General features: G+C 59.0%; 1 protein-coding gene across 1 annotated transcript; it reads right to left on the reverse strand.

Moving 5' to 3' along the window:
* Positions 1-561: 561 nt before the first annotated feature.
* SLCO4A1 (solute carrier organic anion transporter family member 4A1) lies at positions 562-24,522 on the reverse strand. The gene is made up of 12 exons (XM_020889530.2): positions 24,439-24,522; positions 12,564-13,393; positions 11,539-11,629; positions 10,811-10,932; positions 10,341-10,452; positions 7,417-7,571; positions 5,794-5,989; positions 5,085-5,250; positions 4,818-4,990; positions 4,494-4,558; positions 3,744-3,892; positions 562-1,773 (listed from the first exon to the last, which is right to left on the reverse strand). Exons 1-12 carry the CDS (start codon positions 24,507-24,509, stop codon positions 1,609-1,611), a joined length of 2,295 nt encoding a protein of 764 aa, XP_020745189.2. The 5' UTR covers positions 24,510-24,522; the 3' UTR covers positions 562-1,608.
* Positions 24,523-25,000: the final 478 nt, after the last annotated feature.

The raw sequence follows: 25,000 nt of genomic DNA on the forward strand, positions 1-25,000 counted from the left end.
CCCTGTGTAATGAGACACCAGAGCACCAGCCACAGGCGTTGGGACGGGCAGAGCCGGGAACCAGATGCCTTCTGTTCTGCCTCTTCCAAGAAGCATCCAGTGAGAATGGTGATCGCCACCTCCCACCTTCAGGAGATGAAGCAGACTGGGTCACAGCCTGTCCTGGTCACTGCTCCAACACATTTGGGCATTTAGGGAAAGAGTAACCCTGGGCTGGGTCTGACAGGTGTGCATACGTGTGTCCACACACACAAGTGCCGGCCACGGTATCCAGTCACCCTGATCGAATCCCACTGCTTCATGACAGTGGTGAGAAGCAGGACCCTGGCTGAAGGCCAAGCCCCCTGTCCCCAACTTGGGTGCTGGGCCCTGAAGGCAGGGGACTCAGGTCACACGGGGAAGGAGACACCATTTGGAGGGGTGGGAGGGACCTCAATCAAGCGATGGCTTGCCCCAGGGCAGCCCACAAGGACATGAACTCACAAAAGCCCACTCGGACAATTTGCAAAACTGCTGAACTCTGCAGATTTATGGTAATAAAACACACTGGGCAGGAACATATGCTTTAAATATTAAAATATATTTATACACATACAGTTTCAACAGAGGACATGGACAGTAAAATTCCACCCAAGTCCCAATGCCCTCCGGGTAGAATTCACAAGTGCTCAGCACACAGTCAGGTAAAAACATATTCTATAAATAAGTGCTTGTACAGAATATGGGTCTGTAGCTACATTCTTAGGTTGCTCCCGTCCCGCTGTGGGGTTGTGAGCCTGAGGACAGAAGATGACAGCAGGTTTACAACAACACATGAAGGAGAAGTTCCCCCAGGACACAGCCCCCAGGTCTCCTCTTTATCAGGAGAAATGTGGGACATCAAGGCAGGCTGCCTGAAAAATGCCATGGACCCACCCAGGAGCTCCAAGGCACCAGCTTGTCCATAGTGCGGGATTCCCTATCTCTTTCTCCAAGTGGCCTCAACCGGGCCAGCATCAGTGTAAGCACTGTGAGGAGCCCCGGGCATCTAAGACCATGATGGGAGCTCAGTGTCTCTACTGGGCGCCACTCACTCCAGGCATCTGCCACTGGAAGGAGAGAAGAGGGGACACGGGAGCAGCTCCCTGGAGTCCACAGGTGGTTTTGCATTCTATGCAATGACAGATGCAGTCACATAGGAGGGCGCAGGTGGCTTTACAAGCACAGCTGTTCATGTTTCCAAGGGACCCTGAGGCTCCTGAGGACGCCATCTGGCTAAGAAAGAGCAGAGAGTGAGGGACCAAAGGGAGATGGTACTTCGTTGGGCCAGGAAGCCAGCTGCTCCTTCCAAGCCAAGAGCCGGTCACCCTGCTCCATCTGGTGAGGTCCAGGGGGGCTGGGTCAGGGGCTTCCACTTGGATGCATCTTGCATTCTTCCTCCTCGGTGCCCTTGAGGCTTCGACACGTGGTCATCAGCTCAGTACCCCAAGATCCACCGGCAGATTTTTGCAGGGTCTTCAATGCTGGGGCTCAATAGGGGAGGGGTCCCCGCTTCCGGGGAGCAATGAGACAGTGTTTCCAGGAAGTGCTGCATGGCAAGTTCATGCCTCTGGGTTGGCAGGTAGGCCATCAGATATTACTCTGGATCCGGAGAGCTGAGGGGGCTTCCTGAAGGTCTGAGGGGTTGTCAGAGGCTGAGGACTGGCTGGGCAGAGAAGCCTCCAGGCCATCAGAAGACCCCAATGGGCTCTTGTACAGAAAGCAGGCAATGGCGAAGAAGATGGAGCCCAGGACCTGGGGAGAAAGGAGCCACTGGACCTTGGCCAAGCTGCCCGCCCAGAGGTCCCAGGTGCTCCCACTTCTGAGCCCCTGGCCTGGCCCTGGGTTCCTCACAGCATCCTGGAGAGCCAGGCCATGCTCTGGCCAGAGGACCCATCTGTACTGCACAGCCAGGCCCAGCTTGGATACCAGTATTTTTAGTGGGGGAATGAAAAATAGAATTTGACTTGAAAACAAGGGCATTGGGTGAAGTGGGGAGTGCTTGCTGTGGGCTGAACAGTGTACCCTAAAAAATATATCCTGACTCCCAGAACCTGTGAGCAGGACTCGATCTGAAAATAGGATCTTTGTGGGCAAAATTAAGTTAGGGGTGTTGCAGTCATTCTGCATGAGGTCCAGTGACTGGTGTCTGCATAGAGAAGGGGGGCTGACACAGACACTCAGGGAGCAGCCAAGATGGAGGTAGAGATGGGGTGCTGCCCCCAGAAGCCTAGGAGACCCAAGGGTGGAGGAGCCACTGGGAAGGGGAAGGAGGGAGGGGGAGGCAGCCGACAGAGCCCCTCAGAAACACTACAGACACCTTGATTTTGGACACTTGCCTTCCAGAACAGGAAAGAATTAATTTCTGTCTAAGCCCCAGTGTGGGGTGTTTTGTCATAGCTGCCCCTGAACCTAAGAAAGAGGTGGTCAGTGTTGGTGGTCACTTCACTGCAGGCACTGCCCAGATCACCCACTGCTGATGCTGGAGTCACAGGCCGACTGGAAGACAACACTGTGGGCAGGCATGCTGGCCTCTGTATGTGTATGTGTGTTTAAGGTGTGAAAGCTGGGTTTTCACAGGGGCACTGCCTGGGTGGATGGACCTGAAACTGCAGTGACAAGAGGCTATTTCCTCTAGTGACCTTGTGACCCAATGGGAGCACCTGGCCACTCCCTCCTCCCCCACTAAAATTAGCACTGACTTTGGGAGCCGATCCAACCCCAGTGCCGAGGTTGTGGGGGAGCTATCTGGGCAGACAGTGGTCCAGGTACCAGCCAGCTGCTCTGGCTGAGGGATCACACAACACAGGGAAAAAGGAAAGCGAGGGCCAGCTCCCTGTGTAGGCACGACTCTTTGAATTGACCCACTTGTCCAGGCCCCACAAATCCCTTCTCACACGTGGCTATTTTTAAGCTAATCTTCGGGGAGATAAACCCAAAGGTGGCTGAGAATCCTGTCTTTGCGGCTCTCCCCAAAGAGGCGGTTCTGCCAGTACGACATCCCGAGTCTACCCTCCACCCGAAGAAGAAAACCAAGACATTCTTATAGACCAGCCCTAGGCTTCTGCTTTATTTGAGAAGCCTTGCATCTTTTCTTCCAATGGGGGTAAATTCAAAATAAAAATACTAAGCTTCTCCCTGCAGATCTTGTATGGAGAGATACAGCAGAAAGGTTCTTTTAAGAGTTGAAAGCAGAGGGTCAGGCTGAAAAGTGGGACGTAACTCAAGGCCCACCGGAGAGGCAGAGGGAGAAACTCAGCTGGTGGACCCTCCCAGCCCACCAGCCCAGAGTGGGCAGGCCTACCAGGCTTTTGCTCAGGGGAGTGGTTTTTTATTTCTCCAAAGCCTCAGCTGACCAGAGTCCCAGGGCAAGCCACGGTGGTTGGGGTAGGTGGGTGGGGGATGGTGAGGGCTCTAGAGGGCAGGGGGATAGGGGTGGCCTGGACATAAGCCCTGGACTTGCTGTCCTGCCATTGCCTCCACTGGCATCAGGTCATCATGACCCAACAGTGACCGCTCAGAACAGGGAAGGATCCCCTTCTGGGAACCAGATGCAGGGGTGGTACCCAGGGCACCCCTTCCAGTGGGGGATGAAGCTGTTGGAAGAATCCAGGGGCTGCCCAGACCCCCAGACTAGTGGGAGAAGACTCTTGGCTCTTTGGAGTGGACTCTAGGGCTCCCACCCCTCCCCCACAGTGCCCCTGGAGGGACGCTGCCCTGCTCACCTTGTATCCCAGCCCTGCGATGAGCAGGTACCAGCTCATGGCCGAATTCTGGTACACAAAGCAGGAGCCCTGCTGGCCACACTGGTCTTGCCAGAGCAGACAGGCCTTGTCGATCACCCAGCCGAAGGCAATGGGCCCCGGGATGCTGCCTGTGAAGAGAGGTACACTCAGTGACTGGCCATATCCGGGGAGTAGGGGCGGGGATGCAGTGCCAGTGACCCATCAGCATGGACCCTCGGGAAGGTGTTCTCAGGGGGTGCAAAGGGAACGTAAGTGCTCCTTTCTCTAGGGATTTGCCTCTGCAACCAAGATGCCCCATGATCTTTGGCTCTGGTAGAGCCTGTGTGTTACTGAGGAAAGGGCACACTCTGGGCTGTTTAGAAAAGACCCTGATGCTAGGAAAGATTTAGGGCAGGAGGAGAAGAGGGCAATGGAGGAAGAGATGGTTGGATGGCATCACCCACTCAATGGACATGAGTTTGGGCAAACTCTGGGGGATAGTGAAGGACAGGGAAGCCTGGCATGCTGGAGTCCATGGGGTCACAAAGAGTCCGACAAGATTAAGTGACTGAACAAAGGCACCCTCAGGGCAAATAAATGGCCAGGGGTCCCTCTAGTGGACTGTTAAGGAATAGCATCCTTCCCTGGGGCGACATAGCCTCCTGCTGGGAGGCTCGTCAGCCTGGCGTGGGCTCCTGTGCAGTGAACACACCACACAATTGTGCTTGGCTTCCTTACACAGCACAGTACCTAGAGTTCTAACCACGATCCACTGGATTCCCAGTGCAAAGGATCTCTGCTGATCACTGACGCACCTGCAATGGAAAACCAACACCAGTCAATGCCTGGGGAAGCTTGGTTGCCTGACACAACACCCCCACGGCGGCTCTGGGTCCTGGCCGAGCCCCGGGCTGCATCACCGCCTCCCCTGGTAGCAAGCACCGCAAGAGGCAGTCAGCTCTTTCCTGCCAGAGCTCTTCGGGGCCCGGCACACACCCCTCAGGGATCCTCAGAGCTCCAGCTTAGCTGCAAAGGGAAGGTTCCGGACCAGAGAGAACCCCGCCCCGGGCTTACCGTAAAGTCGCTGTTAGTGCAGGAATGCTGCTGAGGAAGGTAAAGACAATTACAACGAATATGAAAACCAGAAGGAGGGGCTTTCTCTGACAAGTTGAAGTGCATTTCCCTGCGGTAGCATGGCCAAAACCAGAGGAAAAATTCTGAGGGACACAGCTACAGTCTCGGTACACCTGAGGAGCGCAACAACAGCGCTGATTACAGGAGGAAGCGGCAGGGCCCCAACCCCGCCCAGGCACCGACCACGTGTTCAGGGGCCACTCTTACCTTCTGGCCGCCCGGGCCGGGCATGGCCACCTCCAAGCAACCCGCATAGCACGGCGAGTAGTACATGAGGCCGTCGGAGCCGCACACGGGGCTGTAATGCTCCGGCTGGCAGCCGCAATGAATGTTGCAGGCAGCCATCATCTCCAGGTGGCCTTCAGGCAGGAGGCTGCAGGCAGAAGACAGGGACAGTGGGGTGGAGGCCAGTCTGGGGTCTGGTCCTCACCGGCCCACATCTGAGGGGTTCTGAACTTGCTGAGTTTGCTCCACAGCTGGGGCTGCCACTGTCCCATTTTATAGACAGAGCCTCAGGGACTGCCCACCGGGCCCCACTGAGGTCATCGTCCTTGCTGTTATGCTTACGTATTTGCTAAGTCACTTTAGTCATGTCCAACTCTTTGCAACCCCATGGACCATAGCTTGCCAGGCTCCTCTGTCCGAGGGATCCTCCAGGCAAGAATACTAGAGATGGTTGCCATTCTCTTCTCCAGGGGAATCTTCACGACCCAGGGATCAAACCCATATCTCTTATGTCTCCTGCATTGGCAGGTGGATTCTTTACCACTAGTGCCACCTGGGAAGTCCGCTTGCTGTTATAACCACCTCCAGTGGCTGCACCCCAAGTGCCAGACCCCACCTCCATTCTGGGGACCCCTGGTCCCCCCAGCACACGCAGGGGTCTCCCCTCACCCCAGTGCTGCCTGGCCCTTACCTCCCATTGTAGCCGGTGGTCACGCCTGCCATGGGCACCCCGGGGCAGTGCATGAGGAAGATGAAGGAGGCCAGCAGGCTGATCAGGGTGCAGAGCAGGCAGAACTTGATGACGCTGGAGCCTCGGAGCTTGAACTTGTTCACAAAGAATCCACCCAGGAATGTGCCTCCACCTCCTGCTGGCACCACCAGGTACCCTGAGGAGAGGGAAGGGTTCAGGGCCATCCTGAGGGCCTTGGGGGTGGGGCCAGCTGGGTCTCATTTCCGCTTTACAGATGGGGAGATGGAGGTGCACAGTCATGGGGTCCCATTCTCACGGCAGCACTGGGCTCTGTGCCTCACATGGGGACCCTGACCGGTGCTCTCAGGGACCCGGGGGCCTGGGGAGGCCACTGGGTCAGCCACTTAGAGGCCCAGGGAGGCAGGGGAAGAACAGAACAGGGAAGAGGACAGGTCACTGGCCCCCAGCCCCACCACTGGGGAGGCCATAGGACAAACACACTACTGGGCCCATGCAGTCAGAGTCTGACCACAAGTATTTGGAGAAGCTGGTGGCTGCTGCCATTTGGTATGAAGTAGGGCTTCCCTGGTGGCTCAGATGGTAAAGAATCCACTGGCAATGTGGGAGACCTGGGTTCAATCCCTGGGAGCCTGGTGGGCTGCAGTCCATAGGGTCATAGAGAGGGGGACACAACTGAGGTGACTGAGCACATGGCATGCATAGCTTCATTGGCATGTGGCTTCCAGGTCACCCAAAGACGGGGCGCAGACAGGAGGGGGTGGAGGAGACCTCAAAATCCCTGGGCTCAGTGAACCCCTCTCCCCAGATTGAGACCACCTCTGGGGACCCTAGGGATGTGCTGTTCTAAGAAGGGATTGTCGACTGCTGTGGGGAAAGGGAGACAGTTGTTGGGTGGGGATGTGGGCAGACGGGCTCAGCCATGAGGCCAGCAAGGAGCGGTGTCTAGGCGCATTAGTCAAGGGGTAGGGCCCCAATCTGATATCATCCACCTATGCAGGGAAGGAAGCCCTGTGGGTGGGGCCTGGCCAGGATAGACCCCACATACCTCATGCCCGGCATGCTCTCTGTGAGGCCGTGGTTGCCCCCAAACACAGGGCTACGCCGTGAACAGGGCTGGGAGGAGGGTCCTGAGGAGGACCCTCACTCTCCTGGGAAGGCCAACCACCTCTGGCCACAGTATGCCTTCAGCCAAGCTGGCCTAGGGCTCCAGACTCAGGGAGATCCCAGGATACTGATCGCCTGGCTCCCAGGGATGGCCAGGCCCAAGGGAGTCTAGTGGGATCTGCCACCCAAACCCCTTCCACCACGACCAGGGACACAAAGGCCCAGGCTCCCCAGGCCCCACAGAGAGACTGGTCAGCCCCCAGGAAAGACCTTTCTCCCCATCTGGGAGTGGGGCTTTGTAAGTATGATCAGAGATCTCCTGTAGGAGCCTGGATGCCTGCTCTGGGCCCCTGCCTGGGCAGGATCACGCACCCAAGATGTGTGGCCTTTGTGGGTGGCACTGCCTGGGGTTTTCTAGAAGAGATTATCAAAGGCCCCTCTGAAAACTGCTGAAAAAGCAGAGGACCCGTTCCCCTAAGACTCAAAGAGTGTTCTCACCAAACAAGGTGGCAGCTTCCGAGGCGCTGAGGCTGAACTGTGACTCGAGGAACTTGGGCCCAAATGTGGACATGCCGGCGATGAGCGTGGCCTCGGTGGCCCCGGCCAGGCAGAGCAGAATGAACGTGGGGTTCTTCAGGAGGAGCCAAATGGAGCTGCAGGGGAGGGGAATGGAGACCAGACAGCAGAGACTGAGGGTCAGAGTGGGCCAGAGACAGAGCCCTTCCCACCTGAACACAAAGAGCCCTGGTTCTGAGGGAGGAGTGGGTGGGGTGCAGGAGAGCAGGGGACACCCCACATTTACCCCCAGAGAAACCACACGTGGGGCAGGCGAGCGCTGGTGCTGGGATCTGGAGCCCGTGGCTTGCTGGGCAAGGCGGGGGTCACAGAGTCTGGCTCCAGTGTGGGGAGAGACCCCGAGGGATCGTGATGCTACTGAATCAGCCCCGGGGGCAGCTGGGAGGACCAGCAGAGGGGCCTGGGACAGGAGTGGAGGGAGGGGACAGGCAGCTGTCATCGTCCAGGACTGGGTGGCCGCCAGGAGAAGGGATCAGGGCCTGTAGGGGGGCGGACTCAAGCACCACCAGTGAAAGGGGGTGATGGGAAGACCTGTGGTTTGGAGCCAGAGACCCCTCCAAGGAGCCCCTGGTGGGCTTGACTGGCTCTCAACTTCTCTCGGTGGGCACTTGGGGGACAGTGGCTAGTGGGGTGACACCAGGGGCTTGAGAAAGCGATGTGGGCTGGGGGCAGTTTCTTTTGGAGCCATGGGTGTTCTCAGGTGCCCACGAGCAGGCAAAGTCTGGTGACAAATGGCTGTGTTGACAGAGCCTGTCTGTCACAGCGGCTGAGGACGGCCGTCTTTGCTCATATTCTCTGTGTCTGCAGCTGAGGCCTCATAAGCCTCCTGCCTGCAGAGCCAGCCCCTCAGACATTGTGGGTCACCCTCCCAGGAGGAAAGTCCCACACCCTGAGACACTGTGGGTCACACTCCTAGGAGGGAGACCCGCTCGGAGAACCAGTCCCTCAGACATGAGTGTGACCCTCCCAGGAGGGAAACCCTGCCCAGTCCAGCCGTCAGCGCAGCTGTCAAAGCAGTGCTGACACCCTGACACTAAAACGTTCTTCATTTTGAGGAAACAGGCCAGCGTTAAATTGGATCCTGCCTAGTAGGAGCTCGCAGTGAGGCCACAACCCCCGGGGAGGGGATCGACACTAATGAAGTCACCCCAACCCCGCAGCTGCTCAGGTTAACCTCAGAGCGGCCTCTGTCCCCCTCCTGATGCAAACAGGGACCTGATTCCATTTTAGAACTGACTTCCAGACTAGAGGACTTATGACCAGGCTTCTTTCTGGTCAACAGTCTGAGTCCCACTTACATGGAGGAAATAAGATGCAGAGGAAATGCCGTCTTGGTAAGGTTGTCTGGGACTAGCCTGTGTGTGTGCGTGTGCCTGTGTACATGTGTGTGTGTGCCTGTGTGCCTATGTGTGCATGCGTGTCTGTGTGTGTGCCTGTGTGTGCGTGTGTGTGTTTGTGTGTGTGGCAGCGGGGAAGCCCTGGGTGCGGCTAGTCCCTTCCCGGACCTCCCAGACCTGCTCAGACTATGGGGATACTCAGCAAGGCTCAGGCCAGGTGACTTGTCCCAGAAATATGTGAACTTCCTCATTTCTTAATCCCTGCCTGTAGGTTCCTCAACTGAAATTCCTGTATTGAACTTTGGCTCAGAGAACTAGTCACAACCTTGACAGTGGGCCATGTTCCTGGATTCCTTTTATCAGCAGCAGCCAGTTCAGGGAGCCAAGCCTGAGCAGAAATCTCCTTATCTCTGCACTTTGTCCCTGGGGCTATGGGGACCAGGCTGTTAACACCCTTGGTGCTGGCACTGCTCTGAGGGAGTGGGTGGCCCTGCACCCAGCTCCACTGTGCTGTTGGGAGACAGGACAAGCGTGTCCCCAGCCAGGGCAGCCCTGGGCCAGTTCTGCCAGTCTCAGGGGCAACTCCTGAGTGGGTGGCTCTTCTGGGGGGTCTAACCAGGCAGCAAGAAGCCCAGGGCTTCCCTGACCCCACGTCAGGGCTCATTCCCACCACTGACAGCACCCACCCCCCAGGGGGACATTCATGGGCTCAGGAAGCTGTGGGGCAGGTGGGCACTCAGTGAGGCTGAACTCAGGCAGGTGATTTGAGGGCCTCCTCCCCCTGCCTAGGAGAGTCCCTCACAGAATGCCGTGATGAGGGGCCCTGGCCCACCAGGAGCCCCCTCCCAACATGGTCCCTCTGAGATCCCAGCAGCCTTGGCTCTGTCCCCACACGGTGACGTCAGTAAATGAGGCCGGGTCACACATGACATAAACAGGACATCACTGCCCAAGAGGAGGTAGAGGCTGGATGGTTCCTTCCACGGAGCCCCTAGGGCACATGCAGGTGACTCCCAGTGAAACGATCAGAGGACAGGTGGAGGGGTGACTCCTGGGGTGGGGGGGTCAGTAGCTTCCCTGAGGACTGTGGGCTCATTGTCTGCAGGGCAACTCACCCTAGCATCAGGGGTTCACTTAGTGACCATGAGGAGGTGCCAGGCATGGCCCCCAGAACCTGCCATGCGGGAGTATGAATGGGCCCCTGTGTGCGGGTCCCTGGGTCCACAGACCTGGGCAGTGGGGGGCAGGCACTGTGGGGTGTCAGAACTGGCCCTCGGTGGCCCCACACCAGGAGGTTCTGTCTGCTGCCTCTTAATTTCTTTGCCCAAGTTTTGGAGCCAAGACCCGAAGGTTGCTGGGTCATAGGATGTATAGGGGGTGTGGGCTTCCCATGTGGCCCTGGAGGGGTCACAGGCCTCTCCTAGCTGAGGGTGAAGACCCAGCATGTGGAGGACCCTAAAGGGTCTGCAGGACACACAGGCACAGACGAGAGGCCCCCAAGGTCCTTACAGAGGCAGGTCTCTGATGGTTTTCCCGAAGTCAGGGTTGCTGGTCACCTCGTGGCTACTGTCCTTCAACTGGTATGTTTCAGATGCTCTCATGACCACATAGCGCTGGGAGCCTGAAAGGATGGGTATTGGTGAATGGCAGAGACCAAAGGCCCCAGTGCTTCTCCTGGGTGTGGGACCAGCTGGTGGACAAGGCTCCTGCACAGACACTAGAGGGACTGAGGTGACAGACTGGCAGAGAAAGGGGGTGGGAGAGAGTCTGCGGGCTCTCCTTCTCCAGAGGGAAGTAATTGAAAGGGGCGCACCTCCCTGTTGAAACAAGCCTCTCCCTTGGGGCCCTGAGCGGGTAGAGGTGGCAGGCGTAGAGGGAGCACCTGCAGGAGGGCGGCATCACCCAGGGGATGAGGGGAGGAGGAGGAGCAGGGCACAGGGCGTCCTGTCTCCCGCTCACCTGGGGCAGGAAGCACCCACCTGGCAGCTGCCGTGGGTAGCCAAGGATGGGGATCGCGATGAGGAAGGCAGCGGCCCCGGCGCCCAGGAAGCCAACCCACCAGGCGCCCACCCACAGTGGGCTCTCTGTGGTCAGCTCCGTCCTGCGGCAAGAGATGCTTGGGGTCAGTGTTGTGCTCACAGCACCCAGAGCACACACACCAGGCACCCTTCTGTCCGCTGGTCAGTAAGAGGCAGAGGCCAAAGGCTCTGCCCTGATGCTGCCCCCCACCCCAGGTCTGGACCAGCAGTGGATGAGGGCAACAGGAAAGATGTAGGGTGGGGATGCACCATGGTAACCAGCTGGCAGACGCTGTGCAGCCTGCTCAGGTTCATCCCTTCCTCTGGGGCCTGCCAGGCTGCTTCCCAACAAGGCCATGGGGACTGGGGGCTGGCGGGGGGCCAGGCTCCCCCAGCAAGAGCAGGGCAAGGCACACCCCCCTCCCAAAGCAGTGCAGAGGGGCCATGGCTGATGCCCTGGCCTCAGCAAAGAGCATGGGAGCAGTTGCGGCTGGTCTCTCCCAGCTGTGGGAGGCCATCTATCTACACTGTCCCCTCCCCCAGGCCACACTCTCCAAGTGGCTCCCAGACTCCCTGGTCCATCAGAGCAGGGTCAGCCTGGACTCCTGCCCAGGGCCACCATCCCCCTGCACCAACAGTGGCACTTTCCCTGTGGGCTAGACCACAGCCGTAGGGCCCAGGTCACTCACTGTTGGCTGATATCGGTGTAAATGTTCAGCAGGGCGCCGCCCACCAGGTAACCAGCTGCGGGGCCGAGGATGGCCGCGGTGTAGAAGACGGCTGGAAAGGAGCAGAGCCGTCAGGACCCACCGCCCCACTTGCCCACCTGAGAGAAGCCCCCACATCGCTGCCCTCTACCCCAGCCCTAGGCGGGAACCCCTTTAACCCGAGTGTTCCTTGTACAATCTCCACTGTGTCTGATATTGGCCAGTGTCAACCTTTCAAGGTGATTTTAAAACATCCCTCTCAAAGCCTCACAGACACCCCCTGGAATTTTTCTCCCTCAAAAGATCCCAAGACCCTCATTTTGCAAGTTGAGGGCAGCACCTGTGCGGGGCTGCGGGCTCACCTGGGTCCCAAATGCCGCCCCCCCCACCCCAGTCCTCAGAACGGCAACTGCCACATGATGGTGGACGTAGGAAGCGGGACAGTGAGTGAGCCTGGCCAGGCTGGAGCAGGGTTCTCCACTGACCCCGGCCCTGCCCTGGGAGAGTGGGCCACGTAGGATGGACTCAGAGAAGTAGGTGGCATTAAGGCTGAGAGCTCAGAAATCTCACCCAAATAAACAAGAGGGTCTCGGGGGCAGCATGAGGCTCGAGGCCATCCCCCACGGGAGGCATGGCAGTGCCCAGCTCTGCAGCCCAGCCACTAGCTGAGTCCAACTTGCGGGATCTTAGTTTCCCAAACAGGGATCAAAGCTGGGTCCCCTGCAGTGAAGGTACAGAGTACTAACCACTGGACCACCAGAGCCCACGCGCTTTGGAACCCGCAAGATGTATGGGGGATCAGGCTGAGCTCGGCTGGCACCACCTCCATCACCTGAGGCGTCAGGTGAAATTCAGGCCCATGCTTACCTGCCACCTCACCTAGGAGCCCCTGAGGCCAGGTGTGACCACATGTGGCCAACGAGGAAATGCACATAAGGGGTTTGGACCGGGCTGGGCTTTGAGCAGACGCCCGGCGGACCTTACTGCCAGCATGCCCGCACACTCACCGATGTAGACGGGTGAGTAGCTGGACTTGACGTTCTCATCCAGGTAGGTGACTCCCAGCGTGTAGAGCGGTGTGGCACCCATGCCATGCAGGAACTGGCCCAGCATGAAGACCAGCCTGTAGCTGGACAGGCTGGAGGCGCCATCCCTGCATGTTGAGCTGCGGTTGGCCCCGCAGGTCCCCACGACCTCATCCACCTGTACCTCGTAGCGGCCAGCAGTGAAGTGTGGCAGCGCAAAGATCAGCGAGCCAGCGCCCATGACCAGCACGCCCCAGCCCAACCAGCGGGGCTTGTGGCCGTGGCCTCCAAAGTAGCTGACGAAGGTGAGGCAGAGGCAGGCGGCCACGTCGTAGGAGCTGGCGATGAGGCCACTCTGGTAGCTGTGAAGGTCGTAGCGCCGCTCAATGGACGTGATGACAGTGTTGATGAAGCCATTCACCGTCATGCCCTGCAGGAAGGAGGCCACGGACAGGAACAGCAGGAAGCCCCGTGGCGTGTTGAAGGCCTGCAGGCACGCGGGGGCAAAGGCCCGCCAGCCGCAAGCCTCCCCGGGCTGTTCAGCTGCCACGTAGCACACCTCCTGGGCTGCCCGGGGCCCACACTTCTCGGGCTGGCACAGCGGCTGGCTCAGGGGTGCACTGAGGGACACCTGCTTGCTGGGGGGTGTGTGTTCACACTCGCTGTTGGTGCCTGAGGGTGGGCCAGGGAAGACCAGCTGCGGCATCGAGACGAGGGGCTTGTCCCCCATCGAGTGCTGAGGCATCTCCGCTGAGGGCGTGGCAGTGACAGCAGTGGGAATGGACACGTGGGATTCCAGTGGCTGGTTTGATCTGTTGGAAGAATTGTTGGTTAGTGTCTCCAGCTCCAGGAGAACCCTCCCCCAGGCCTTGCACTCTGCGTACCCGGTGTCCAGCATGGTGGGGGTGGCCTCCCTGGCCAGCCCCCTCCTGGGATCCAGACCCACACACTCAGGGCACCCCCAGCCTGAACAAGGCCACAGAGCAGAGAGCAGAGCTGAGACCCAGCAGGACCGAGTCGGACACTGTGTGAACACGAGTCTCCCCAGTCCGCACCTTCCCCGTGGCCTTGGCTCACCAGCTTGAGCTGTGTGTTCTGCCTGGGACAGCTGACTGCCCCCTACTCTGGCTCACACCCGGCTGGCTTCGCACTCTCACACAAAAGGGAAAACCATCCAAGACCAGAGTGTGGAGAGTGTGGGAAGTGAGCAAGGGATAAGGGCAGGTGCCCCAGAAACCACCGTGGTCTGCAGCCCCACAGGCAGGTTAAGGGAGGTCATGCCAACCCTGCATCTTTCTGCAAACTCCCAGCCTGCCCTCTCTGGGCCTCACTCTGACCCTTGGCCCCTGACCAAAAGGAGCTCAGTCAGGGCCATGAAATCACTGCATCTTGAGGCTCCCAGGGGCTCCTGTGCACCCCAACACTCCCAAACTTTGAGAGAGGGTGGTCCCTATGCCAGGTCAACAGGCCCTCTGTCTGCCCCAGGGTTGCCTGGAACCCAGGTGGCAACAAGCACTCTGCATCTTAAGAGGAAAGAAGCTGATTTTCCTGCCTCGCTTGCACCTACACCCCTGCCGCCCATGAAAATGCCAAGGGAGGGGCCGCTGCCTGGAGGCCTAAGGCTGCCCCAGACTCAGATCAGATCTGTGGACCGAGCCTTTCAGGCACCTAGTGATGGAGCCGCTCTGCCAGGGATGTGGGAGGGAGAATGGTGGTCCCCCAGAAAAGGAATATCCCCCCACCGCCCCCAACCCCAAGCGTGACCTTATTTGGAAAAAGTGGACATGATCTTTGATTTGAGATGCGGCCATCCTGAAATCTGCCTGTAATTCAGGAGACACAGGTTTGATCCCTAGGTCAGGAATTTCTCCTGGAGGAGGGCACGGCAACCCGTTCCAGTATTCTTGCTTGGGAAATCCCCTGGGCAAAGGAGCCTGGCGGGCTACAGTCCCTGAGGTCACAAAGAGTCACACATAACTGGGCACGCACGCACAACCTGGTTTGGGGATGGCCCCAAATCCTGAGACAGTGTCCCCAGGAGAGACGCCATCGACAGGAGGCAGAGGTACGGTGAGGCAGCCACAAGCCCAGGACGCCAGTGGGGGTGGGGGGACCAGGAGCCGGAAGAAGTGAGAAGGCCCCTCCCCGGAGCCTCCAACGGAAGGCAGCCCTGCCCACACTCAGACTCTGGCCTCCAGACCTGAGGGAGCAAAGTTCTGTCCTTTTAAGTCTCTGGTTGGTGGTCCTCTGTTATAGGACCCTCACGCAGCCCCCAAGAAGTCCTGGCTTCCAGGAGGCCAAAGGCACTCAGAACAGGATGTAGGCCCAGTGGTAAGGGCAGAGGGCTGTTCCCACTGCCACTCTAGGGCTGTGGGGTCAGGGAGGGACACCAGGCGTGCCTCAGGGGAGCTGCGCCTTGCCTGGGCCCTGCTGCTCGAGAGCAGAGAGAGCTTTTCAGCCACAGTGGCCAAAAACAGATCCTTCAGCCCTTGGGACAGCAGTTTTGGGGTGTCCGTGGGCTGGTTTTTGGCCATAAGAGCTGCCTGGCTTACAGGATCTTAGTTCCCCAAGCAGGGATTGAACCTGGGCCCCCTGCAGTCTGGAATCTCAGAGGAAATGGAAACACTTCAGTATTCTTGATTGGAGAATCCCACAGACAGAAGAGCCTGGCAGGCTATAGTCCATGGGGTCAGAAGAGTCAGATATTACATAGCAACAAAACCACCAACAACAACCACTGGACCACGAGGGAATTCCCAGGACTGCCTATTTTTAAACAAAAGAATGGCTTATCTTGTGTTAATCTTGCAAACTGGGAAGCAGCCCAGGGTGAGGGGAGTGGCTGCGGTGGGACCACACCCCAGGCCAAGAGGCAGTTCTGCATTGGGAGGGGTCTGGGAGCACCGCCTCCCATGAGCCCCTTGCAGGTGCATTGAGGCTGGTGCCACCCGTCTTTCCTACAGACCTCAGCCTGCTCCTTAGAGGCTCCATGTTGGCTAATTTTAGCCTCACCCTGGCCTCCTCTCTGTCCTCCCTTGGGGCTAGGCCATGGACACGAAACAGCAACATCCCACTTTCTGGTGTCTGAGCTCCACACCCAGGCTGTGTCCCTGTCATTGGTGCACACCTGGCCACAGCCCATCTTCCAGGAAAGGGGAGTGGACTCAGAGAGGTCAGCAATTTCCTTGAGGTCACACAGCCAGCTGGGGCTGGTTAGGATGAGACCACGTGCAAGAGTCACAGGTGTTCTTGCCGACATTTCATTCAAAGAACCCTGACCAACTGTGTGTCATTGACCCACAGAGTCCACTGTTTATTTTGGAAACTGGCACTGCCAGGGAATCAGCAGCCAGATCTTGAGGCCGAGTGTGGACAGAAAAACTTCCCCCTCAGTCGTTCCCGGGGCTGTGACGACACCCAGAGCTATATTTATAGAGCTATGCACCCTGGCACACCAGGTTCGGTCACGAGAGCTACAAGGAAGGTGTCTGCAGAAGGGGAAGGATCGTCAAGGCTCCCAGGAGACAGAAATCAATATATCTGCGCCCACAGACCAGCTCCCGAAGCAGCTGTGCCCACAGTTCATATGGAGCCCAAGCCCCTGTGGAAGAGCGTGGCTGGTGACAAGTGTGAGCCCTGGGACAGGACAGCTCTGCCTTCCCACCCCCCAGCCCGTGGCTCCAACACTCTCCCGACGCAGAAACTCAGAGAAAAACAGAACAGGCTCATCATTGCCCAGAGGCCACTGTGTGCTGGTCCTGTGCGGCTCGTCCCTCCAGTGTTTTGTCTCAATGTGCCTACACAGGTAGGTATACACACACAACACATCTGTGTGTGCACCTGGGCACATACCACTGTCTGCACTTTTCACGCTCAAACACATGAATGTACGCACATCATCAGCAGGGCCCTGGACCCCAGCCTGGGCTGGGATAGACCCAGAGTGAGTTGCCCCAAGCAGGCTGAGGGGATTGGCTGCTCGGAGAGGCTTGGTCCAGTCGCCTGTGGGGATGGAGGGCAGTACTGGGCCAAGGAGTTATCATTGCTGGGTGGGTATTCCCATGAGGAACTGCAAAATTGCAGACTTGTTTACCCCTCCCCCAGTTTGTTTAACTCTCCCACTGACTCCCCAGCAGGAGAAATGCAGGGTCCAGGACATGAATGATCGTGCCCCAGCAGGGTTTAGGAGGCAGGCAGGCTGCTAAGCTTTCATGACTAGCAGTGGTCACTAAGAAATAGAGTCCTTCCTATTTGAAAACAGAACCCATTTAACAAGACTGGAAGGCCAGTGTGGGTGGTACAGACGGTTTCAGGTCAGCATGACATTGATCTGAGCCGCCAGCTCTGGTCTCTGACACAAACACAGAAAGTCAGTCTACTATCAGGCATATCGCTTGCTCCTCAATTCGCAGATGGAAAATCCCATTTTAGACATTTAACCAGGTGACCGGAAGTAGTCACCACCCGTATGGCCTGAGAAGTAAATGGGACCACAGCACCACTAAGTACACCTGGTGCCTCCCGGCCAGGTCCGTCAGGAGTGGCTGTGATGGCCAGGACACAAAAGCCTGCGTGCAGACCTTGACGCCACCCCTTGAGGAAGCCTGTGATGGCATCCACCCAAGCTGTAACTGAGCCCCGAGTCTGCTCTGAGTGCTGTGCGCCAGTTGGAGACGTCCACCCTCATCAGCGGTGTTTGGATCAGAAATCAGGTGGGTGGGCCTTTGGGTAACATAGGCGCTGTGGTGTCTGTGTGTGGGGGGTGCGGGGGCAGACAGAGACACCCATGATGTGGAGCCAGTGGTGCCTGGTGTCCCCTCCGTTAGCAGGCATGAGGATCCCGTGACACGGGGATCTCAGCCTTGAGGAGGGCCCCGTGTTCCCAGGTCCTCAGGAGGAGATGCCTGAGTTTGTACCAAGATCCCGGGTGATGTGTGCTGGGTGTGTGTGGTGTTAGGAGCCGGCTCCGGAAGTGAACACAGCCGGTCATGCGGACGCCTGCCCTGGGCTTAAAGGACAGTTTGCTATATGCGCAGCTCAAGGACTTGATCTCACCCACAGGTTTGCTGAGAATCGGGCCTGCAGGAGCTGCCAGCACTGGCCCAAGGGCGTTTCAGGCACCACAGAGAGTCCAGGACGGAGACTCGGGTGTGGGTAGGGGGCGGTGGGCATGGCCAGCCACTCTGCCTCATGTTCCTGGTCATCAGCTCCCTTAAGACAGCACTGCTAGGGTCTGGGGGTGCAGCCCAGGCCACTCAGGGTGATTTCCTCCCTGGACTCGATTCTGCAATGGTCAGAGGTGACCCCTGCCCCCCCCGACCACTCGAAGCTCAGCTAGGAGAAGATGACTTCACAGCTGTTCTCCATATGGTTGGCCAACTCCCTTGAAAGCTAGGCTGAGCCCCAAGACTACTGTCTTTTATTTCTCTGTCTCAGGCCAAAAAGCGGGTGGCAGGGTGGCAGAGTCCAGTGGCAGCACCACTTAGAGGCCAGCTGGGTCCCCCGAGGACTGGACAATGCCGCAGGGCTCGGGGAGGATGTTGGGTCACCCCTCCGATTCCTCTCTTGGGCCCTGTGCATGTGGCCTAGGTTTCCATCTGCTTGGAAATTGTTTTAGCAGAAAAGTGTATCTGCTTCCCACCTGCCACTGAGGCCTGACCTACCCTGTGGCGTCTCTGCCGGGACCTGAACCTTCAGGCTTGGCTGATGGTTGAGGGGCTGGGTGACTGCAGCTGGACGGTAGAGGAAGACTCAAGCAGGAGATGGGAGGTGGGGGACATGAAGGGGACAATGGGTGGAGACTGAACCACAGGAGGGCCGGGCCTGCTCCGGTCAGCACCGCAGGTCCAGGGCAAAGGTACCCTCACCTGAGAGCCTGCAGCCATCTAACTCCAGGCATCTCACCCCACCCCTCCTTCTGCTGAGCCTGCAACTAAATCTGGCACCTTGTCCATGATCTCAGAGCCAAGAGCAGCGTGATGGCAGATTCTACCTGTCAGTCTGGTGGGTCCTGGGGCGCACCCCTCAGGCACTGAACAAACATTACAAGTGTGGCTGTGAGGGCATTTCTGTAATCAGTGAGCATCTGAATCAGTAGATTCAGGACAGTGGGCCTCATACAGTGAGTTGAAGGACTGAACAGAACAGAAAGGCTGACCCTTCCCTTCTCTGGCTGGCAGGGCCGCCTTTGAACTGGGACGTGGGCATTTTCCTGCCTTCACTTCACTTCATCGCTCTTTCTGGGTCTCAAGACTGTGGCTTTCAGATGGAACCATGACTTTTTCTCTGCCGGGTCTTGGCTTGCAACTGCAGATCTTACAAAATCACGTGGGCTGAGCTCTTCTAATTAGTCTCTTTTTATAGCGATCTGTCTCCTATCATCTGGGCTTCTCCAGAGAACCCCGACTCACGCAGCAGGTAATCCTGAGTCAACACCTGCTGTGCAAGGTCTGTGCTGGGCAGTGGGGGTGGGGATCCCCAGGACACCATCCCATCCAAAAGAGTTCACAGTCCCCCACACTCCAGGCCACCACTTAAGAACCAGTAGCAAACTGTCCCAGCTGCAAATCCAAACAGTACAGGCTGCCGAGAGACTCATGGCTTGGAGCTGACAGGGGCCCGGGAGCCCGGCTGTGGGGAAGGGGCACCTGACAGGTCACTACCACCACCTTCATCCATGCCTGTCCCCTGGGTCTGGCACACGGAGCTGTCTCCTGCTCATGTGAAATCCCTGCCATGGGTGCCCCCACGTTAGGGATGTAACTCTCTCCCCTGAGTCAGGAGGGCTCCTCTCAGCTCTGTGCTGGACCACTGCCCAAGGACAAAGTCTCCAGAGTACTCCAGCCATGTGACCCCAAAGCAGGGGGCAGCAGGGGACTGGTGGCCCTGGGGCACCTGCTAACCACCGAGCCAGGCCCACTCTGCTGCTCTACTGCCCTGGTTCTCATGGAAAGACGTCTGAGGCTGTGAACAACTCTGTGAAGGTTTTGACCACCCTCCTGGCCCTAGACGCACAGAGAATCCCCTCCATGTGCAGGGAAGAGAGCGACTGTCATCCTCGGCCATGCAGGGCACACAGCTCTCCACGGGGAGCCTGCTCTTGCAGGGGAATCTTGTCCCACCCACACCTGCTCCTTGTCCCACCCCGGCTTGCTCCTGGCCAGGCAGCAGCAGGTCGGAAGCAGGAGGAGGGGATGGGGTGGGGGGAGTCTCCTCTCTTGCCAGAGCCTCTCTCTCCCTGTTCCCTGGGGGGAGTCAGAGCCTGAAGGATTAGGCAGGAGGATTAGCAGAACAACATGCTCCCTGGGGCCTCCAGCCATCAGCTCCGCACCTGGGGCTTCTGTGAGACAAGCGAGAGAGTGCACCCAGGTGCATGCGTGTGTGAGTACTTGTGTGTTCATGTACAGCTATCTTAGCAGGATAAGGTTTCTTCCAACACCTGGACATCAGCTGCATACCGAGGTGCCTGTGCCGAGGACTCCGGGTCCCCTCCTGGCTCCTTCTCCCCCATCCTCCCGCATCTTCACAGTCGCCCGCAGCCCCACGTGGGTGGCTCACTGTGGCCCTGCCTATAAGAACTGAGATCCTGGGGTCAGTAAAGGACTGACCTCAGTGGTTTTCACATTCACCTGCTTGGCCCTGCCCACTTCTTCCTCAGGCCTGCCTCAGGCATTTACTCTTCCCAGTTGAAGTCTGTCTGCAAAGCCCAGCAGGTAGGAAGGATGCAGGATTACCCAGAGTAATATGTTAAGCCTCAGGTGGTGGTGCCTGGGCCCCTGAGGCTCCTCAGCCTGGCTCCCCATGGGATAGTCTGGCCGCAGCTGGAGCAAATGCCCCAGGGAGACTTGAGGCTGGAGTGGGCAGGTGGGGCCCGTCCACATGTGTGGGGTGCTTCCAGGCTCCGTCCTGATGCCACTGAGAATTTGGCAGCCAGGGAAGAATCGCAGGTTTCATTTCTCCTTCCTCCTCGTGCTCCAGCCAGCAGACATCCCGACCTGACTGCTCCAAGGCCACCAGCCACGACCACACGGCGGTGACTGCCCCACACAGACACAGCAGCCCCACGGAGCTCCTCTACCATGGCCCCGTTGGCTGTCTCCCGGCCTCCCCACCCTGCTCCTTCCATTCCCCATGACCCTGGGGGCTCTGCAGGCAGCCCTCTCCCCTTGCCTCCTAAATTCCTCCTGCCCTCTCCTCCTCTGACTGGGTGGGGAAGAGGAGGGACTTTCACGTCTCGAAGCTATTTGCAGAGCAGACTCCTGGGCGGCTGGACCTGGGGCAGCCACAGCAGCATCGGCACACCCTAATTTGCAAACCTGGTGACCACACACAGGTGAGTGGGCAGGGAGCCGGCTGCTTTGCATGGAGGCCGACAATGAAGGACTGTCTGAAGGAGACCTGGGAGGACCTGTCCAGCAGGGAGTGTCCTGCTGTCTCAGCGTGGACATTCCTGCTCCCACCCTGAATCCACAGCCCAAGCCCAGGCTGTGGGAGGGTTGGGTGAACAGACCTGCAAAGGCTCTCACGGCTCTGGGGGTGCTGGGAGCAGGTTCTGTCCACATGATGGGCCTGCCTTGCCACAGGCCGGACACTGCCACTCCCAGGTGGCCTCTTAGGCCTATGGGTCCAAGTACCAGCCCCATGCATCCACCGAGAGGTTGGGCCCTGAGCAAGCCCGGGTGGGAAGGGAGCGCCACCCTCAGCCCAGTGATCCCAAGACTCCTGTCTTCTGGGTGGAGAGGGGATTCCTCAGGTATCTCCAAGGCTTGCTGGGTAAAAAAGCCACTGGGGAAAGGCGGCCCCGTGGTGAGGATGTTCATGTGGCCCCCGGCCACATGGGAGGAGAGGACATGTTGGTAGCCCACAGTCCGGGAGCCTGTGACTCTGGACACTGACAAGCAGATCCAGGCCAGCCTGGTACTTGGACCTGAGGCAGCCTCACTGGCTATACGTGACTGAGCAGCTTTTGTAAGAGGCACATGGTTTGTGAGTGTGTCCTCCGCCCCCAGAGATGTGGTCCAAGAGGCTAATTCTGGTGGGAAGGGGGCTGTGCTATGGCCGTCATGGACATCAGCGGGCTGAGGGCTGACCTGGGTCAGCAGAGGAAGGGTCCCCATGACCAGCCCACGGGAGGCACATCCTGGGTCCAGTGCGTCTGTAGCTAAGATGGCCCCCCTCCCCCACAGCAGAACCTGGCTCCACTGAATCTCTGTGAGCCCAGGTCATCAGAGGTTCAAGCTGGTGGGCCGTGTCTTGGGGCAGGGTCCCAGCAGGCCTGTCCATAGTGAAGACGGGGGTCCTGCCCAGATGTGGGCACCCATGCTCACCACGACCATGCCAAGGCCACACAGCAGCTGAATGTCCAGGAACAAAAGTGGCTGAGTGTCCCAATGACTGTCATATATACCCCTCCAGGTGCGGGAAGTGGGCTCTCTGCTGCCCCTGAGGGCAGAAGGCTCGGGATGGCAGGGGGAATATTTTCATGGTCTCTGTCCATACTCCAGTCAGAGGAAGCAATAGAGGAAGCGGGAACTGGGCCAGGGCGAGTCCTCTGGGCCCCCCACTGGGCCTACTGTGCCATCAGGATGGCAAGCACCTGGGTCTGTGCCAGCACTTCCCCGTAGCCTGTGGGGAGGCTCAAACTGACAAGTAGCAGAGACTCACTCCAGAGCAAAAGTGTATGAAGCTGCAAATTTGTACAGCTTAGCAGTGCTGACCTGGGCTGGATTCGCACTCATGGAGACGAGTAGACGGAGGGCATGGAGGAGACGGTGTTGAGCCCTGGAGTTAACTTGGATTTCGCAGCAAGCAAGGGAGAACTTAACTGTTTGGAAGCCAGACATAACCCAGATCCCAAGCCACAACCAGTCCAAGGTCCATCAGGACCCAGCAAGGGTCAGGCTCTCCAAGCTGAGTCCTCGGGAATTGGGCACTTAAACCAGACTGGAGTCCAGGACTAGACACCAGCCCCAAGACCTCCCTCACATGGCTGTCCTGTCTGACTTCCTATCTCCCAGCCGCCTCACCATGGCAGTGGGGAGGGACTTGGTTGGGACACCTGCCACAGGGGCCATGCCCAGGGAACCAGGGTTAGGTCATAGCCATTGGGTAGGCAGAAGCCATGTGAAAAATTTCCAGGCAGTGTCTGCCAACCCTGCCCAGCAAGACCGAGGGATGAGTCCTGATGCAGGATGGTCAGGGTGCAGGTGAGGGTCCCACCAGGAAGCCTCTCCCTCCCTGCCCTCTGGCAGCACCTGGGGAAGCCTCCTCCCTGCCCCCATGGGCCTGGGCTGTCCAGCCAAATGCTCCTGTCCCCTAAGGTGCCGCCCACCTTTGGGGACCTTGCCCTGTGTCAGGCCTGGCTCTCCTGGGTTTCCTTCTTCCCCACGTACAGAGCTGTAGAATGTCTGGAATCACACAAACATGGACTCAAACCTCTCTACCACATTCTCCAGTGTGACTTTGGGCAAGTCATCTTGCAGCTCAGTGCCTGGGTTTACTCATCTGGGAAGTGGGAGCAACAGTAGCTCCCGTGTGAGTGGAGGGAGGTTTCCATGAGTTGATACTCAAAGCCTGCAGCACAAGGCCTGCTGTGCTAAGTGCTCAGTGACCCAAGAGCTCAGCCTGTTGTCGTGAGACTGCTGCTGGTATTAGAGCTCCTCCGACCTGGCTGAACCCAGGGTCTCCCCTGAAGTCCACACGCTCCAGGCTACACAAAGAAAACCAAACAGCACCACGGTGATCACGGTTCACCCACCTCCTCCTTGGAGCCTGTTTCTGATCAGACAGAACAAACCCAAGTTCCCAAAAGCACCATGAAAAGCGGTCACTAGGAACTTGGTTACTTCACTGTGGAAAACTCCTGTGGTCCTGAGAGAAACAGGCCCCACACGAAGTCTGACCCAGAAGAGGGAGTCCCCAGCCGGCACGTGGCGGGAGGGGAGGGGGAACCACGGGCCTCTTCCCCGGAGGCCAGGCCCCAGTACCTGGCTGGGTTCTCCCTACCAGGTTCGGTAATGCCCAGGCTTGCTCCTCGGGCTTGGAATCCCAGCCTCTGCCATGGTTTCCAGGTCTCTGGCCAAGATGCCCATTGGGCGCAGAGCATGGGCTGTACCCTTGTCCATCCTCCCTCAGCTCCCGGACCCCTGTACCCAAGCCCCGGCTCTGTGCAGGGCTCGGGACCTCGCTCTGGCGGGGCGGGGACAGCGGAGCGCCCGCAACGCACAGGCTGGGACCAGTCCCTCGCACCCACCCCGCCCAGCCCGCGGAGCCGGCTCCGCCCGCGCTCCCCCCCACTCCCCCGTGGTGTCTGGAGCGCGGTGGCGCGAACAAAGCGAGGCCACCCGCGAGAAACTTCTGTTCATGACGATTTCCTCCTTGACTCAGCAGTGGCGGCATCCGCCGCAGGTGGGGGCCCAGCCGCTCCGAGAGGCGCGTCTGTATTGGCGCGATCCGCGTGGCCTGAGCTGCGTGCGCACCGGGCCACCTGCCCCGGCAACCACCCCCGGCCTTCCCTCCATTCCCGCCCGAGCCCCAACCAACATCCGTCCCCTTCCCTTCCGCGCGCCTCCGCGGAGGCGCCCTGCCCGGGGAACTGGCAGCGACAGGGGGTCAGTTTTGCAGCCGGTCCCAAGCGACAGGCGGGCGGCGGGGCACACTGCCGGGTCCCAGCGTCCCGCGCTGCCTGGCATTCCACCCGCGCCAGCGCCGGCGCCACCTCGATCCCCTAGCCCCCACCCAGTGTCTGCGGGCACCTGCCGCGCCCTTGACGTCAGCAGGTCGCGGCCCGGCGCACCTAGGCGGCGCGCCCAAGAAGGCGCCCTGAACCTCCGCGGCCCTCGCTGTCCGGCGCACTTACCGTCCAGAGGTCCGGGCCGCTACGCTGCTCACCACGCTCTGGCTGCCGCTCGGCGCCCACTCCTGCTTCATTCATCCTCTCCGGGCCCGCCCCCCGCGGAGGCCTCACCTACTCTGGCCAATGGCAGCGCCGAGTAGGCTGGGCCCGGCCCCTTGCGCCCCAGGGCCCTCCCACTGAGGTGACAGCTGGCCTAGCTCTCGGCAGCGGCGGAGCGGGCGGGGCTGGAGAGGTGAGGGGAGGAGCCCGGGGCTGGAGCAGGGAGGAGGGGGCGCGAGATCCCAGGAGGCAAGGAGCGCGGGCAGAGGGGCGGGGCCCTGGACGCCTTTCCAACCCCTAGGTCGCCGCCGCACCAGAGCCCCATGTGCTCTTGGAGCCGGCTCTTGGCTGGGCGCCTTCGCTGACTAATCCGTCCCAACTCCAGGAGACCCTCATCTCGGAGCCACAGGCCAGAAACCGAGAGTCAAGCGGTGAAGTCTGCTGCCCAGGTCACGCTGCGACTCAGTTTCAAGCTGACTCGGAACTGAACCGGGGCTGGTGGGACGGAGACGGTGGGACAGGACGT

This window comes from Odocoileus virginianus, chromosome 9 (assembly GCF_023699985.2).
Source record: "Odocoileus virginianus isolate 20LAN1187 ecotype Illinois chromosome 9, Ovbor_1.2, whole genome shotgun sequence".
NCBI classification, from domain to species: Eukaryota; Metazoa; Chordata; class Mammalia; order Artiodactyla; family Cervidae; genus Odocoileus; species Odocoileus virginianus.

What these genes read in the sequence shown, in the direction of transcription:
- SLCO4A1 (XM_020889530.2), bottom strand. Translation starts at nt 24,509, where the DNA reads ATGAAGCAGGAGTGGGCGCCGAGCGGCAGCCAGAGCGTGGTGAGCAGC. An exon ending in CCGGCCCGGGCGGCCAGAAG is followed by an intron (nt 4,991 to 5,084) that starts GTAAGAGTGGCC and finishes TGCGCTCCTCAG; the next exon opens with GTGTACCGAGACTGTAGCTG. An exon ending in GATCGTGGTTAGAACTCTAG is followed by an intron (nt 3,893 to 4,493) that starts GTACTGTGCTGT and finishes CTCTCTTCACAG; the next exon opens with GCAGCATCCCGGGGCCCATT.